The sequence below is a fragment of the Phyllobates terribilis genome, unplaced genomic scaffold (assembly GCF_046119375.1).
Source record: "Phyllobates terribilis strain yellow unplaced genomic scaffold, ASM4611937v1 Scaffold_5__5_contigs__length_657084704, whole genome shotgun sequence".
Taxonomy (NCBI): Eukaryota; Metazoa; Chordata; class Amphibia; order Anura; family Dendrobatidae; genus Phyllobates; species Phyllobates terribilis.
In genome coordinates, this window is record NW_027362765.1 from 650,209,588 (window position 1) to 650,228,006 (window position 18,419).

At 46.8% G+C, this 18,419-nt stretch overlaps 1 protein-coding gene across 3 annotated transcripts in view; it reads right to left on the reverse strand.

The window, feature by feature from the left end:
- Nucleotides 1-10,578: 10,578 nt before the first annotated feature.
- LOC141273833 (gastrula zinc finger protein XlCGF66.1-like) overlaps nucleotides 10,579-18,419 on the reverse strand; it is an 80,372-nt gene continuing 72,531 nt past the window's right edge. For all 3 annotated transcript variants that reach the window (XM_073686240.1, XM_073686238.1, XM_073686239.1), the window contains one exon: nucleotides 10,579-16,903. In XM_073686240.1, the coding sequence (XP_073542341.1) occupies nucleotides 16,128-16,903 (776 nt within the window). In that variant the 3' untranslated portion in view covers nucleotides 10,579-16,127. The remainder of the gene's footprint in view (nucleotides 16,904-18,419) is intronic.

The window sequence follows — 18,419 nt, forward strand, 5'->3', positions numbered from 1 at the left end:
CCCGGGCATTGCTGTGGTCACCGGCAGCAGGAGGGCTCAGGAGGCAGAGGCCGCTTTGCACCCTGACTCCTCCACCCCATCACCTGGGTCTGGGACTGGGCCCACTGGTGTTAACCCCCCAGCGCCGTTCCCTTAGGGTTCCGGCGAGAGTGCGGCCTTCAGGCCCCTGTTAGCGGGCTCCAGCCAGGAGTTCCAGGTGCCTGTCCAAGCCGACAGCAGCCTGGAAGCCTTGAAGGAACGCGCAGGTAAGCCCCCCTTGGAGACAGACAAGGACCGCTTGTTCTCGGACCAAGGGAGGCTGTATAGGGAAACACTGCCCACAGATGGACAAGAAGGTTGGCGCGGCGAGAGGCACCTAGTGGTAGCTCAGCCGTACCGGGCTGAGTTGTTACGGCTCGCGCATGAGATTCCGTTGGCTGGTCACCTAGGGGTCGCAAAGACCAAGGCTCGGCTAGCCCACTTGTTTTATTGGCCTAAGATGGGGACAGCAGTAGCTGCCTACTGCCGTTCGTGTCATCTGTCAGAGGATGGGGAAGGCGGGGCCAGGGCCTAAAGCCCCATTGATACCTCTGCCCATAATAGGTGAGCCTTTCCAGCGGATTGCTGTGCACCTCATTGGGCCGTTGCCCATTCCCAGCAGCTCCGGGAAACGCTACATACTAACGGTAGTGGACTACGCTAACTAGGTACCCAGAAGCTGTCGCGCTGTCCTCCATCCGGGCAGACATAGTGGCCAAAGCCCTGCTGGAAATCTTCACCCGTGTTGGTTTTCCCCAGGAGATGCTCACGGACCGAGGGACCCAGTTCATGTCTGGCTTGATGCAGAGCCTGCGTAAGAAAACAGGGGTGCAACATCTGGTGTCCAGCCCGTATCACCCACAGACCAATGGCCTGTGTGAACGGTTCAATGGCACGTGGAAACAGATGATCCGAATGTTGGTCGAGTCCCAGAGACACGACTGGGAGTGACACCTCCCACATCTGTTGTTTGCTTACCGGGAAGTGCCTCAAGCCTCGACGGGGTTCGCGCCCTTCGAGCTCCTGTATGGAAGACGGGTACGGGGACCCCTCGCTCTCGTGAGGGAATCCTGGGAGGAAGAAGCAGGCACCCCAGGCGTTTCAGTCGTGGAATTTGTCTTGCGATTCCGTGACAGAATGCAGGCTCTGACGCAGCTGGTGCATGACAACATGGTCCAGGCCCAGGCAGAGCAGAAGCGCTGGTATGACCAGAATGCTCGGGAGAGGACATACCAGGAAGGGCAGAAAGTATGGGTCCTAGTCCCTGTGCCCAAGGACAAGCTTCAGGCAATATGGGAGGGCCCTTATGACGTGCATCAGCAGCTCAGCAAGGTAAATTACCTGGTCACAATTGACCCGGTCCGGAACAGGCAGAAGGTCTTCCATGTCAACATGATGAAAGCGCATCATGACAGGGAAGCCTGTGCCTTTCCGGTGTGCAGTCTGCCGGAGGAAGGGGAGGAGGAGGACCTCATGGATCTGCTCGCACATGCCCGTGCGGGAGGGTCCATGGAGGATGCCCCCATGAACAACCTTCTGTCTGAGGACCAACGGTCCCAGCTGAAGGAGGTCATGCGCCCTTTCCCTGGCCTCCTCTCGGGAAAGCCCGGGCGGACAAAGCTGGCAGTCCACCGAGTGGACACGGGGAATCACGCCCCTATCCGGCGAACGGCATATCGCGTCTCCTTGGAGGTACAGGAGCAAATGCGAAAGGAGATTGCCGAGATGCTGGAGCTGGGGGTGATCCGCCCGTCCACCAGCGCATGGGCCTCACCTGTAGTCCTCGTACCCAAAAAGGACCGGATGACCCGGTTCTGTGTGGATTACAGAGGGCTCAATGCCATTACTGCCGATGACGCGTTCCCCATGCCGCACATCGACGACCTGCTTGACCAGTTGGGCAAGGCTCAGCACTTGACCATCATGGACTTGAGCCGAGGATACTGGCACATTCCTCTATCCCCAGAGGCACAGGAGAAATCAGCCTTTATCACTCCTTTTGGACAGTATGAGCCCACCGTCATGCCATTTGGCATGAAAAATGCCCCCGCCACTTTCCAGCGGATGGTCAACACCTTGCTGTCAGGGTGCGAAGGGTTCGCAGCTGCGTACCTGGATGACATTGCCGTCTTCAGTCCCACTTGGGAGGAACACCTTCAGCACCTGTCAGAGGTGCTGGGGCAGATCCACCGGGCAGGCTTGACGATCAAGCCGGGAAAGTGTCAGATGGGCATGACCGAGGTCCAATACCTGGGACACCGGGTAGGTGGGGGGAAACAGACCAGAACCCGGGAAGGTGGATGCAATCACGACCTGGCCCACCCCAAGGACCAAGAAACAGGTGATGTCCTTCTTGGGTACGGCTGGGTACTATAGGAAGTTCGTTCAGGACTATAGTGCCCTGGCCAAGCCCCTGACAGACCTCACCAAGAAGAAGCTGCCGCAAGCTGTCAACTGGACAGCGAACTGCCAGCGCTCCTTCCAGGCCTTGAAAGCTGCCCTGGCGGCAGCCCCTGTACTCCAGGCGTACGACGACTCCTGGCCGCTTGTAGTACAGACTGACGCCAGCACCTACGGACTCGGTGCGGTGCTGAGCCAACCTGACTCAGCAGGTCAAGAGCACTCTGTTCAATACCTCAGTCTGAAACTTCGGCCGAGGGAAGTGGCCTACTCTACGGTGGAGAAGGAATGCCTGGCGATCGTGTGGGCTCTGCAGCATCTGCAGCCATACGTGTACGGGCGCCATTTCACCGTGGTGACGGACCACAACCACCTCACTTGGCTATCTCGAGTAGCCGGTGAGAACAGAAGGTTGTTGCGTTGGAGCCTAGCTCTCCAACACTACAACTTTGATGTTCGGTATAAGTCCGGCCGGGCCCACGGTAAAGCAGATGGATTATCCAGGCAAGGGGAGGCAGCTGAAGTGCTTGCGGATGATGATCGACGAGGTCTTCCTCCGAACGCACTCTAAAACGGGGAGGTGTGGTGAGGCCAGGGACTGGAAATTCATATTCCCAGTTATGAAGTTCTCAGCAGGAATGCTAGTCTGTCTGACTTCAAAGGACCCCAGGGGAAATGGTGTATTCCCCACAGTCAGGATATGACTTAATTACCATTACGTTACTATGCCGGCTCCAAAAGGCAATTACCAAAAGGATGCTATTGCCCAGGAGAGAATTGAATACAGGTCAGCTAGGATATATACCTTTGTAGTGCAAACGCCTATTCCTGACAAGAGTATGGGGGAGCTAATTGAATCATGGCAATGAGGAATAGCTAATTGAATTACCTCTGAAGTCAGGGAAAGCTCCTGTGTTAGATCAATTACCATGCGCACCTTACAATGAGAACATTGCTGGGAAATGGATTATGAAATGTATGATAGAAGGGAAGAGGAGATTACATGTAAATTGCCTATTTTCTGCCCTGCCCAAGTTATGTATAAATGTGTCCCTCTGTGAGAGAGGAGGGGTGTTCTGTTGAGGGTCACCTGTCGCTACAGATGGGCAGAAAGACACAAGGAACCGCCCTGGACCCATGACAGCACCCTTCCTGCCGTGTCCAGAGACCTTTGATGAAAGTGTGGTATATTCACTTTTATTCCTTTTAATTTTACTGTATTGCGGCTTCTTTACTGTATTTGTCTGACTACTGAATATATATATCTTGTAACCGCTTGTATATATTGTACCTAGCATCGCTCTTTTGAGTAAATAAATATATAAAATTTATAAGCTCGCTTCACATTATCCTAAACCTGGAACTCACGGAAGTTGTGAGGAAGGATCAGGGGCACGTGGCTCCGATCGGTTTGTGACAGGCCCCATGCAGTAATCTGACGCCAAGGAGAATACAACACTGGTCCTTAGGCCTCGCTCACACTTCACTCCGAAATCTGATGGGTGTGAGGAAAAAAAAAATCCATGCCATACAGACCATCATTATAGCATCTGATTTTTATGGATACATTACAATTCTGTAAGATAAATTGTAAATGATCCTGTAAAAGATTAATAGCTGCTGAGTAAAAAAAACTGATTGTACACGGACAGCACACGGATGGCAAGTGAGAAAAAAAAATCGTACCACTTTTCTGGATCAGAATGAGACCGATTTTTTTTATACGCTAGTGTGAACGAGCCCTTAGAATAGCTCTCCAAATCCAGCCGGGTGGGTAAGACCTCACAATATCACTTGGAAAAGGATCCCCAGTCTCTAAGGACTTGCTCACATCAGAGTATTTAAAATCGCTCCAATGTTGATCCAGAAAAGTAAGACGATTGTCATGCGAGTGTCCTGCGTATGTCATGCGAGTGCAATGTGAATTCCATCTTTTTCTTACCAAGCATCCATATGACAGGCGTATATAATGTGGTTTTAACATCCTCTTTTACATGCTATAATTCTCTATGTAATTTAAAGCTGTGGGCGACTGCACCACCATAACACTCGTGGATGCGTCAGTGGGTTTGCAGCTCTGGCTCGGGCCTGTGTTCAGTCTCACACAGACCTATCATACAGAGCGCTCCTGCTCTGTGCTTGCCAACCAGAATACTGACCCTCAACTGAAAGTTTAAATAAGTTTCGAGGACATGGGCCACTCCCAAAACCCGGAGTGCAAAGAGAGGTCCACCCCACTACCATCCTATAGATCTCTACAAAAATAAAAGCCCATGTCAGGTTCTCCTAAATCTGACTTGGTCAAATAGCTTGACCCAGTCCACACTTACTTCTATTTTGTATTGCAACCACAGCTGTGTCTGTAATTACAATGCTCTCCAGCGGGTTCAGTATGCCTCTATGCACATTCTAGGGCAGTGCTGGCGAACCTATGGCACGAGTTCCAGAGGGGGCACGCAGAGCCCTCCCGGTGGGCACGCACGCCATCGCCGCAGCACTAGCACTACTGGAACGGGCCCGGCGGGTGAGAACTCTGAGCCCGCCAAGTGCCGACACCAGTCTCGCTACTTCAACTAGATGTGCGTTCTTGGACGCACATCTAGCTGAAGTGTATTGCAGTGCATGAACTTGCCCGTGCGCTGCCATACACACTGCTGGCCAATCAGAGGCCAGCAGCTACTGGCCAATCAGAGACCAGCAGCTAGCAGGTGACATCAGCATACACGCGACTGGGCGCATGGCAGTGACGTCATGCGCCCCGTCGCTAGGATGCTGGAGTCAGCTGCTGGCTACAGGAGAGGAAGGAAGGTGAGTAGGAGGGTTTATTATGTTTTTTTTTTTTTTTTTTTCAATATGCGATGCACAGTGGCGCCAGCAGGCTTGGGGGGGTGGGGGGGGGGGAATATATAAATGGACTGGGGGAGAGGGAGAATATATCCATGGACTGGGGGGAGGGAGCATATATACATGGACTGGGGGAGGGAGCATATATACATGGACTGGGGGAGGGAGCATATATACATGGACTGGGGGAGGGTGCATATATACATGGACTGGGGGGGGGCATATATACATGGACCGGGGGAGAGGGAGAATATATACATGGACCGGGGGAGAGGGAGAATATATACATGGACTGGGGGAGGGAGCATATATACATGGACTGGGGGAAAGGGAGCATATATACATGGACTGGGGGGGCATATATACATGGACCGGGGGAGAGGGAGAATATATACATGGACCGGGGGAGAGGGAGAATATATACGTGGACCGGGGGAGAGGGAGAATATATACATGGACCGGGGGAGAGGGAGAATATATATACATGGATGCATGGCTCCCTTATCCCCAATCCTGGTATGCATGGCACCCCTCATCCCTATCCTGGTATGCATTGCACTCCTCATCCCCCAATCCTGGTATGCATGGCACCCCATCCCTTATCTTGGTATGCATGGGTCCCTCACCTCCATCCTGGTATGCATGGTACCCTACCCTATCCTCATCCCTATCCTGGTATGTATGGTACCCCTCATCGTGGTATGGATGGTACCCCTCATCCCAATTCTGGTATGCATGGCCTCCTCATCCCCCAATCCTGGTATGCATGGCACCCCATCCCTTATCCTGGTATGCAAGGGTCCCTTACCCCCATCCTGGTATGCATTGTACCCCATCCCTCATCCCTATCCTGGTATGCATGGCACCCCATCCCTCATCCTGGTATGCATGGTACCCCTTATCCCTATCCTGGTATGCATGGCACCCCTCATCCCCAATCCTGGTATGCATGGCACTCCTCATCCCCAAGCCTGGTATGCATGGCAACCCTCATCCCCAAGCCTGGTATGCATGGCACCCCTCATCCCCAAGCCTGGTATGCATGGAACCACTCACCCCCTATCCTGGTATGCATGGCACCCCTCATCCCTATCCTGGTATGCATGGCACCCCATCCCTTATCCTGGTATGCATGGGTCCCTCACCCCCATCCTGGTACGCATGGGTCCCTCACCCCCATCCTGATATGCATGGTACCCCATCCCTCATCCCTATCCTGGTATGCATGGCACCCCATCCCTCATCCTGGTATGCATGGTACCCCTTATCCCTATCCTGATATGCATGGCACCCCTCATCCCCAATCCTGGTATGCATGGCACTCCTCATCCCCAAGCCTGGTATGCATGGCAACCCTCATCCCCAAGCCTGGTATGCATGGCACCCCTCATCCCCAAGCCTGGTATGCATGAAACCACTCACCCCCTATCCTGGTATGCATGGCACCCCTCATCCCTATCCTGGTATGCATGGCACCCCATCCCTTATCCTGGTATGCATGGGTCCCTCACCCCCATCCTGATATGCATGGTACCCCATCCCTCATCCCTATCCTGGTATGCATGGCACCCCTCATCCCTCATCCTGGTATGCATGGCACCCCTCATCCCCAATCCTGGTATGCATGGCACTCCTCATCCTCAATCCTGGTATGCATGGCACCCCTCAGCCCCTATCCTGGTATGCATGGCACCCCTCACCCCCAATCCTGGTATGCATGGCACCCCTCACCCCCAATCCTGGTATGCATGGCACCCCTCACCCCCAATCCTGGTATGCATGACACCCCTCACCCCCAATCCTGGTACGCATGGCACCCCTCACCCCCAATCCTGGTATGCATGGCACCCCTCATTACAATCCTGGTATGCATGGCACACCTTATCCCCAATCCTGGTATGCATGTCACTCCTCATCCGCAATACTGGTATGCATGGCACCCTTCATCCCCAATACTGGTATGCATTGCACCCTTCATCCCCAATACTGGTATGCATGGCACTCCTCACCCCCAATACTGGTATGCATGGCACCCCTCATTCCAAATCTGGTATACATTGAACCCCTCATCCCAATCCTGGTATTTATGGTGCCCCATCTCTCATCCCCCAATCCTGGTATGCATGGCACCCCTCATTCCTATCCTGGTATGTATGGTACCCCTCATCCTGGTATGCATGGCACCCCATCCCTCATCCTGGTATGCATGGTACCCCTCATCCCTATTCTGGTATGTATGGTACCCCTCAACCTGGTGTACATGGCACCTCATCCTGGTATGCATGGTACCCCTCATCCCTATTGTGGTATGCATGGGACCCCTCATCCCAATTCTGGTATGCATGGCCTCCTCCTCCCTCAATCCTGGTATGCATGGCACCCCATACCTTATCCTGGTATGCATGGGTCCCTCACCCTCATCCTGGTATGGATAGTACCCCTCATCCCTATCCTCGTATGCATGGCACCCCATACCTCATCATGGTATGCATGGTACCCCCTATCCCTATCCTGGTATGCATGGCACCCCTCATTCCTAATCCTGGTATGCATGGCACACCTTATCCCCAATCCTGGTATGCATGGCACCCCTCATCTCCAATCCTGGTATGCATGGCACCACTACTTACCCCTCTCCTGGTATGCATGGCACCCCTCATCCCTATCCTGGTATGCATGGCACCCCATCCCTTATCCTGGTATGCATGGGTCCCTCACCCCCATCCTGATATGCATGATACCCCATCCCTCATCCCTATCCTGGTATGCATGGCACCCCTCATCCTGGTATGTATGGCACCCCTCATCCCCAATCCTGGTATGCATGGCACCCTCATCCCCAATCCTGGTATGCATGGCTCCCCTCATCCCCAATCCTGGTATGCATGGCTCTCCTCATCCCCAATCCTGGTATGCAAGGCGCCCCTCATCCGCAATCCTGGTATGCATGGCGCCCCTCATCCGCAATCCTGGTATGCATGGCGCCCCTCATCCTCAATCCTGGTATGCATGGCGCCCCTCATCCCCAATCCTGGTATGCATAGGAGCACTTTTTCACTTTTGGAATGCAAAATTGTCTGGAATCAATAGCACACAACATGTCGTGTTTGGAAAGCCCCTGATGTGCCTAACCAGTGGAAATCCCCCACAAGTAACACCATTTCGGAAACTACACTTCTCAAGGAATTCATATAGATGTGTGGCAAGCACCCAAAACCCACAGGTGCTTCACAGAATTTTGTAACATTGAGCCGTTAAAATAGAAAAAAAATCACATTTTTGCTACAAAAATGTTGCTTTAGCCCAATTTTTTATTTTCACAAGGGTAGCAGGTGGAAATAGACCATACAATTTGTTGTGTAATTTCTCCTGAGTATGTCGATACCCCATATGTGGTAGAAAACTACTGTTTGGGTGCACGGCAGAGCTCGGAAGGGAAGGGACACCATTTTGGCTGGAATAGATTGCGGACACCATATCACATTTGATGAGCCACTTACGTGCCAAAATGGCAGAAACCCCCACAAGGGACCTCATTTTGGAAATTACACCTATTTATCTAGCAGTGCAGTGAGTATTTTTAACCCTCAGGCGATTCACAGAATTGTATAACATTGGACTGAGTAAATGCAATATTACCATTTTTTCCACTAAAATGTTGCTGTGGCCCCAAGTTTGTAATATTCAAAAGGGATAACAGGAGAAAACGAACAGTACAATTTATAACGCAATTTCTCCCGCGTACGCCAATAACCCATAAGTGGGTCGAAAACTACTTTTGAGTTACAGTACAAAGCTCAGAAGGGAAGGAGCACCATATTGTAGTGCAGATTTTGCTGTTATGGATTGCGAGTGCCATGTCATATTGGCAAAGCCCTTAGGTCCTAGAACAGCAGAACCCCCATAAGTGAGGCCATTTTACAAACTACACTTCTCTATTTATTCATCTAGTTGTGCAGTGATCATATTGACACCACAGGTGTATCAGAATTTTAGACCATTGGGTGGTGATGAAAAAATACATTTTTACGCCAAAAATTTTTTTAGCCCCAGATTTTACATTTTCACAAGTGGAGGTGGGTAAAAATGGATCCAAAATTTTTCACACAATTTCTGCTGAACATGGCAATAGCCCATATGTGGCGTACAGCTTAGCCACATGACGAGACTCGGGAGGGAAAGAGCGCTATTTGACTCTTGGAGAACAAAGTTTCGTGGAATAGTTTTTGAGAGCCCCTAAGTGCCAGAAGACCAGAATCCCCCCTCAAGTGACCCCAATTTGAAAATTCCCTCTGGGAATTTTTCTGCAGGTGTAGTGACAATTTTGATTCCATGGGTGTTTTTCAGAAACAAGTGGATATTGGATGTTGCAGGTAAAAATTGCATATCTGCCATTGTAGTGCCCGTATATTGCAGTGCCCAGTATGTTGTAGTTCCCATACATTGTGCCCAGCTCATGCTTCTGGAGACATGCATAAATTAAGCGGGCTCTCATCGCTACAGAAATGCCAACCATGTGTATGCTAAATATGGTTAGGTTCCCAGCAAGAACCGGATCGTCTGTCGTGGGCATGCATGAATTGGCCACATTATGTGCTAAGTATCTTCAATTTTCCAGAGACTTTTTGCTATTAGTAATATAGAAGCCCTCTATATTTCCTTTAACGGATGATGGACATGAGTGGGGACTAGTTTTTTGTGTGGATTGACTTAGCTTTTATTGGGAACATTTTGCATAATATTTTGGATCACATTTATCCTGCGCTTTACGTTGAGCACTTATATCGGGTTTCCATCTAAATCCGAATGACATGATTCAGATGAAACACCAACGGATCCATTCACTAGAATGAGGCCGCAGAGTTACTCTGGACTTCGTCTGGCCTCTGTTCAGCGATGTCCTTCTTTTCAGAAGTGCACAAAAACTGTGGTCGTCGGCACTTATATGCTCGCTGTCAGGAATTCCAACACACACAAAGGGACGACACCGGGGAGATCACGCAATATCTCACCGTGCCGTCACGCTGTCCGTATTTTGTCCGGAGTCGCGAGCACGCGATCCAGACTACTCTCTAAGTAGGTATCGGTAAGCGACCAGTGAGCGTATGGCGCAACACCCTGGGTTCCACAGCCTGGAATCCGTGTTTAACGCCCTCGCTACGGTCACTGTCAGCTTCACAATAGCCCAATTATTAATACTCTTTGCCACCACCGGCCGAGTTCGAAATATAATACAGGCCTGGCCGGACGCCTGCGTTTTCGTAGCATATATGGCTTCGGGAAGGGAACGATTACAGAACAAAAGAAACAGAACTATTACATTTTATGTTTAATCCAAAAGGGAGGCAGTGTTTAGGAAAAATATATACAAGGATGTTTTACAAAGGAGGAAAGAAGATAACTTTACTTACACTATACGATCACTGAGACGATTCAATATAGGTGGAGGAGGGGCTCTCCAGTTAGATTATGCTGTTATTGAACAGGACCCGTTGCTTATAATTCTTATTCCCCCTGGCAATGAGTGCTCCTGTCTTTTCCATAGATTCCCTTATACCTAAGGGGAGATCTGGCCACACGCCCCTTGTAGTGACATCACGTGGGCCAGACTCCAGCCTGTACATTTTTATTAAAAACGCTAACTTCTGCGATAACTCATCGCTCGTTGATCGCAGAAGCTTGCAAACTACGCCATTTTTTCCCTTATGATTTTATCTTTATTTAGAGACCACACTTCACATAGCTGCAGTCTGCTATTCTGGTGTTTTTGCGCTACAGCTCCCTGATTTTGGTTACAGCCCTGGAAAACTACCTATACATTCCCGGGCTGATTTGGTCACTAAACATATGGGTCCCGTTACTGTCGGGCGTATGGAACTCATAATATTTCATAATTCATATCTGAGTCAGTTCGTCTGCAAATTCCCCTTTGAGGCTCGAGAAGCAGCCTCACGGGTACACGCAAATTAGTGCAAGCCTGCGTTTTAATTACCTCCTGCATCTTTCAGAGACAAGATGCTTGCTTCCTAACAAAGTTATAACACTCCTTGACTGGCACCGTTTGCATAAGCTATTTCTCAGGCGTGTGCTAATTGGGGCTTTTGTGCTGAGGAAAATGGGACAGCTCGGTGCTGACAAGTGGTGATAATTTGCAGTAAGACACTGTCTGGACAAACACTACAGCAGAGGGCATGGGAGAAGGGGCTAATATTCTGTTAATATGTCCCTGACATTAATATTTCCCTGACACTCGCCTAAAAAGACAGACACTGCCGGATCATAGGCCAGACGGCATCCACAGTGTCTCCATCTGCCTTATTATAAGGAATCTTCCACCAGGGGTTCTGTCTGAATCACATATTTCGGAGATTTACAAAGAAACCCCCGGTGTAAACGCCCAGCATAGAGCGCAGGAAAAATGTGAGCCGAGCTTAACTGCGATCTTTGGGAGGCAGAATTAACAAATCAACAGCAGGTAAAGAATTGTTTCTATTTATTTTTTATGCTTTTCATCGTGTGGTATAATTGATTAGATGACTTTATTCTTCGGGTCGGTGCGATTATAGCGATATCAGATTTATACTGTTTTTTTATGTTTGGCTGCTTTCACACACTAAAAAAACACTTTGTATACAAAAAAAAGTTTTTGCATGCCCGTATTTTGAGACCTATAATTTTCCTATATATTTGCAGGACAAGGTGACATTTTTAGCCATATAATATTTTTTGATCGCTTTCTATTCTAGCAATTCAGGATTTGTTTTTTGAGGTTTTTTTTTAATGCCATTCACTATATGGTAAAAGTAACATGACAGCTTTACTCTTTGGGTCAGTGCGATTACAGCGATATTACATTCATATCATTTTTTTTATGTTTTGGTGCTTTTACATAAAAGCTATTTTATAAAAAAAAGAATTATTTTTGCATCGCTTTATTCTGAGAGCTATAACTTTTTTATTTCTCCGCTGACAAAGCTGTATGGCGGCTTGTTTTTTGCTGGACAAGATGATTTCAGCGGCATTGTTTTTGCTTACATTTGTCCTTTTGATCACGTTTTATTGAACTTTTTTCAGCCGGTAAAACAAAAAGGCATAGTTTTTGACACAATTTTTATTTTTTTACGGTGTTCATTGAAGGAGTTAACTAGTGTGACAGTTTTATAGATCAGGTCGTTTCGGACGTAGCGATAAAAACTATTTTTTACAAAAATGTGTATTTACTGGTGTAATTTTTTTTATTTATTTTGTGATTTTTGTTTTTAAATAGTTTTAAAAACATTTTTACTTTTTTTTTACTTAGTCCCTGTATGGGACTTCAACTTTTATATGTCTGATTACTAGTCTCATGCATTGCAATACCCATGTATTGCAATGCATGAGAATTGTCAGTTTAACACTGGCAGATCACCTGTTAGACTCAGCTTCTGGCAGAGTCTAACAGGTCACCATAGCTGGCAGACCCGGAGGTCATCATGTGACCTCAGGCTGCCATGACAACCCTCGGCTCCCCCATGATCACGTCAGCGCCGGAGAGGTAAGAGAAGGAGCCCTCTCTAAAAGCCGCAATCACTATTGATCACGGCATCTAGAATATTACAAAAAGTTACCATCATTGGGACCTGAGTCGCAGAGCTAGTAGGACCCTGGGGGTCCTGAGCACTGCGAGACCACCGACTGTTGATAAACGCCGGAGCTGCACAATTCCCAAGCAAACGCCGACGTTTATCTACAGCTGGCGGTCGTGAAGCGATTAAACCACCGGCTAAAAAAGACCTGCCAACAATAGAAAGTATGTTCACATATCTGCTCATGCTGCTTCTTTTCTCTGTAAATAAAAACACAGCATTTTTTTATGCAATTTTTAAAATTCAAAGCAAAAATATTGGCAATTGCAACAAACAATAGTGTGGTCGCAACCTGGGAACATACCCTTAGCATCCCAGAAAGTGGAGACGGGTTACATTTGAGACTTTAGCATGTCAATTTTTGCATTTTTTTAAGATGATGGTACAAATAGCAGAAGTTTTTTCCTGTACTAGTCATAGCTTATATTAAATAAAGTCACCTCAAAAACTTATACCTCCTCTGCACAGAAAACTAGACTAGATTGGAGTTGGGAGGGTATGTGTACACAATGGAAAAAGTGTTTAAATGTTAAAAAGAATGAACAAGTGCCTTGCAATGTAATAATGACTTGCTCTGCATATGTTCAGTATTTTGAGCTTTCTTTAACCCCTTCATGTTTGCAAAGATGTGAAGCGGTTAAAAGAAGTGACTGGTCGATCCTTAGGTGGCTTCCATTTGTAAGCTGCCACTATTTCATACAAGTAAAAAAAAAAATTACCACAAAGATGCCAAAAAAGACGATTAAGGAAAAAACGCCACTGTTTTCTTGAATCGTCTTCTACCTGAAAAACCAAGTGGTGCAATTCCACAATTTTTTTTTTTTTAATCACCATGTTCACTATATGATAAAACTGACCTGGCCATATGATTCCCCAGGTCCATACGGGTATGTAGATATCAAATGTATATTTTTTTGTTCTTTTTTTTATTTGCATGGTGAAATATATTTTTTTTAACTTGTATGAAAAAAAATGTTTTGCTCTTGTCGCCTTTTTCTGAGACCCGTAGCATTTTAATTTTTCGGGATATGGGACCGCTGGACTATGTCAGAGCTGGGAACTTTACTTTCTAATAAATTGGTGAACAAGGGACTGTCTCTTGTTTTTCCGTCTTTATTTCCCTCTTTTTATGTCTTGCAGGTTGCCAATTGTGAACTACGTCAAAATCCTTGGACTACGTCGGACCTGCATGGCTTTTTTTTAAATAAATTGGTGAAACAGGGAAAGAGTCTGGGAGCGTTTTTTCAAATAAAATACATATATATATTTTTTTATCTTTATACTTACTGGGTTAGTAATGGGGGAGTGTCTGATAGATGCCTCTCCATTACTAACACCAGGGCTTGATGCCAGCACTGTGCAGCTGACATCAACCCCATAAACTATTACCCCGACTGCCACGGCACAAAGGCAATAGGGCAATCGGGAAGAGCTGATGTGAAGAGCCAGAAATCGCACATCTAATGTGATGTGCCACTTCTGGAGCGGCTGTGGGCTGGTATTTTAAGGCTGGGAAGGGCCCAATAACCAGGGACCTTTCCAGCATGATAATATCAGCCCGCAGCTGTCTGCTTTACCTTGGCTAGTTATCAAAAAAGGGGGTACCCCATGTCGTTTTTTTATTTATTAATTTGGGTAAACAAGGCTAAAAACACCCTTTAGTGCCGGTCATTGTATATGTAGGGGGGATGGGACATTACTGAACGCTTTGCTTTGGGAAACTTCCTGTATGCTCTGTTGCTTGTACCTAGGATATGTCTGTTTAGATGTGTTTTTTAACGCTGTATAAATGCACTTACAACACGTGTGCTATTTTTAACTGCAGATTCTCTGCATCTCCGCAAGAGAAATTGACATGCTGTGGCTCGGAAACACGCACCAAAGGACGGTTTACGCAGCGTAAAAAAGCACAATGGGCATGGGATTAATAGTGCCTGTACTGTACATCGCAGCATTTTGGATGCAGCAAAAATATCCTTCGTCCAAAAAGCTAGTAATAGTGATAGTGGGCACACAGCCTAATGGTGTTTTCAGGGAAACTCAATTTAATATAGAAAATCCAGTAAAAGGTTTTCATTAAGGTAGTTTTTTTTATTAGTCTGAGCTTTCATTTTAAGAAGCTTTCTACTTTAATTGAGGACTTGTATACACAACATATTGCTAGTACCCTGGACCTATACAAATCCTATATATTTTTCTTCACTGGGATCAGTTAAAGGCACACAAACATACAGATAATATTTCACGTTTGTCACTTATGCAAATGACTTGAAGAGTATGTCATAACAATAATATCATGAGGTATATGTAAATTGGTCTGAAAGCAAAAGTTCGATGTTACACCGGCCACTCGCACACCTTCTAAGCGCCGCTCTGCTCCACCCAGTACCTGACCACCGCTCTGAGCTGCCTAGTACTTCACTTCTAGCTCAGCTATTTGTAAGTCATAGGGGGCGCAGCCGAACTATGTAGGAATTTTGTATCCATTCTGTCCTGCAGAGATCTGCTTCCTCGGCCTAACAGGTGTCAGCAGGTGATATATCTGGCGACTCCACCCTCCACTCCTCGCCTGAACTTAGGTTTCTAGTAGCTCTGTCTCTAGATCCTGTATTGGCGTATTCCAGTTTTGTCTCACAGCTTGCCTTCTCGTCTATCCTGGTCTCTCCGCTGCTGACCTTAGCTATGAATTCTGACCCTGTGCCGCCTGTTCCAACCTCAGACTGTCTGACTACACTTCTGTCTTGCCCACCTATACCTTTTACCCGAGTCTCTGACCCTCCGGTCAGCTGCTGCAGTCCCAGGAAACAGCCCTGGAGTGGTACCTGGGGTGCCTACCGGCGGCTCATCCTATCCTCACTATCAGAGGGTCTAGTGAATACCCGACAGACACTTAGCCATGCCCCTCCAGGGTAAGCCCGGCCCATACCGCAGTGGGTCAACACCCACCAGCGTTACATTCGAGTTGAGTCTATAACATATCACATGAAAGAAAAAGAGGTCATGCTCTGTAAAGTGTTTGTAGGGAAAACACTTATCAGACATAGCTGAAGTACAACTTAAGCTAAAGTTAATTTAGAACTCTATTAAAGTCTGCATAAAAAAACAGGAAGAAAAGTTTAGCTTATATGATGTCTCTGTATCTAAAACGTTTTCCACGTGAACTCTGTGACTCTTCTGGAATAACAGTTTAGTCTATGTGAAATTTCCCTATGTATCCATGTATCTCCTGAAAACAGAATTTTAGCCTGTGAGAAGTCTTTGATGATATAGAAGTTCAGACCTCTGGAGGAAACATTTCTCACATTCACAGTAAGGCAATGGGCAGTCAACTGTATGATTTGGAGGATGAGCCATGAGGCTGGCTTTTTTGCTGTAACATTTCCCATAGTCAAAGCTCATATATGACTTTTCTCGAGCATGGATTTTCTGATGTCTCTTCAAATGAGTTTTCTGTATAAAAGACTTCCCACAGCGAGGACAAACATGAGGTTTCTCTCCTGTATGGATTTTCTGATGACGGACGAGCACCGACCTGTGACTGAAGCGTTTTCCACAGTCTGAACACGGATAGGGTTTCTCTCCAGTGTGAAGTCTCTGATGATAAATGAGATCAGATTTCTGAACAAAACACTTATAGCATTCAGAACATACAAACGGTTTCTCCCCTGAGTGAATTTTTTGATGCCTGACCAGCACTGATTTATGAGTGAAACTTTTACCACAATCAGAACATGAATGTGGTTTCTCTGCCAAATGGGTCTTCAGATGCGAAGCTAGACTAACTTTTTTGCTAAAACATTTGCCACATTCAGTGCAGGAAAACATGTGATTATCTCTATGAGGTATACCAAGGAAAAAGTTATCAGATGAAAGCTCTGAGCTGTGAAACGCTGGATAAATAATTGATGAAATGATGCCATCTTCTGGAGAAATTATGTTGTCCATATCTTCAATTTCATAATCTTGAGACAAAATAAGACGACCCTCCAAATTATTCTGATGTGTCAATCCATCTGCTGTGGTGATATAAACATTTGTCAATATGAACATTTAAAGGATTTGAGAAAAATAGAAGCAGTCACCAAACATTTCCAAAGCTGGCCATACACATGCAGACATACTTGATAACGCATTTGATAAGTGAGGTGTTTATAGAAATCTATATTCCACAAATGTTGCCAGATACAGGTATTAACTAGAATGATATAAAATATGAGAAAACATGAAAATTAAATGTAAGAACATCTAAAAGAGTATTTTTTTCATAATTCAATGGTAGCTCTCGTAATTTACTAATGATGTAAGGGTGTTACGTAAGGTGTGGGCGTACGGCTAAGGCTAGGGAAGGAAGGAGATGAGCACTAGTCGATCTCCACTAAACTCTATAGATAACAAGCGTAGACAAACAAGGGAATTGCTTAGCTTTAGACGACTCCAAACAAATGCGCACACTGCCTCAAGCTCCAGAGTGGACGAAGTACTGCTCTTGCTAAGCTTCACAAGTAGTAATGAATATCGCCGGCACCTCTCTCTCAGACACACCAGATATTTATACACCCAGGCCAGGGAGCTAATTAGCTAGAATGAGGTAGATGCTGGGTCCTAGAGACCGCCTCGAGGAAGATGTCTGTAATGCCAAACGTAGAGATGTCCTGCAACCAACTGCAGGGCGACTGTCTGTCACCTCTGACACACCCGTGACAAAGGGTCGCCATGACCAATAATTACAATGATGTGACAGGTAGAAAGCCTCTTTCCAATCTTAACATAGGAATGAGTGGAAGAAAGAACCGGCTTTCTGTATGACTTACAGTATGTTTTAAGAAATAATCTACATATCAGAGAAGTCCTAGAGTCTGTGTGTTTGAAAGACTTCGGGTCAACTGTGCCAAACATGCTTCCATTTGCATAGGGACGTCCAGCCATTACTCTCAGGCCTGAGAGATAGTGAGAGAGTGTACTGAAGGGAATTCCCTTTTCACAGATGCAGGATGCGGCCATGCCGTTTGTTGGTTGGGTGAATTGGGGAGTCTGTCCTATGGGGTGCATGTATATAGTGCCAGGCAGCTTGCTCAATTTAAAATTAAGGGCGTCATTAATAGGCTGTAAGCCAGACACTGTGCACCACACCAATCTGTGTGATTGGCGTCCTATACAAGCTGCAGTTGTGTGCATTATAAACTATATAAATTATATACTGGCCTGGTGTTGATAAGGCTGTTTTTTTCTGTGATGTTTTTTTGAATTCTTGTCCTTGGTAGATGTACTCAAGTTTCTGACTTCATTTGAACTGTCAATGGTAACTCATACCGATTGGCCGACACTGCCTCATCTAATTTCCCATACTGAGCAAGACCGGTGGAACTCTGTCTCTTCCTCCTTTGCTAAGCTGAAAAGATGAGGACTGTCCTGATATTCCTTCAAAGCTTTTCCAACATGGATTTTTGGCCTTACTGCCCCTTTATTTCCTTTTTTTGCATATCCAGGTCCTACCACGGATTTTGTTTATTTCGCCTATTGTCTGAATTAATT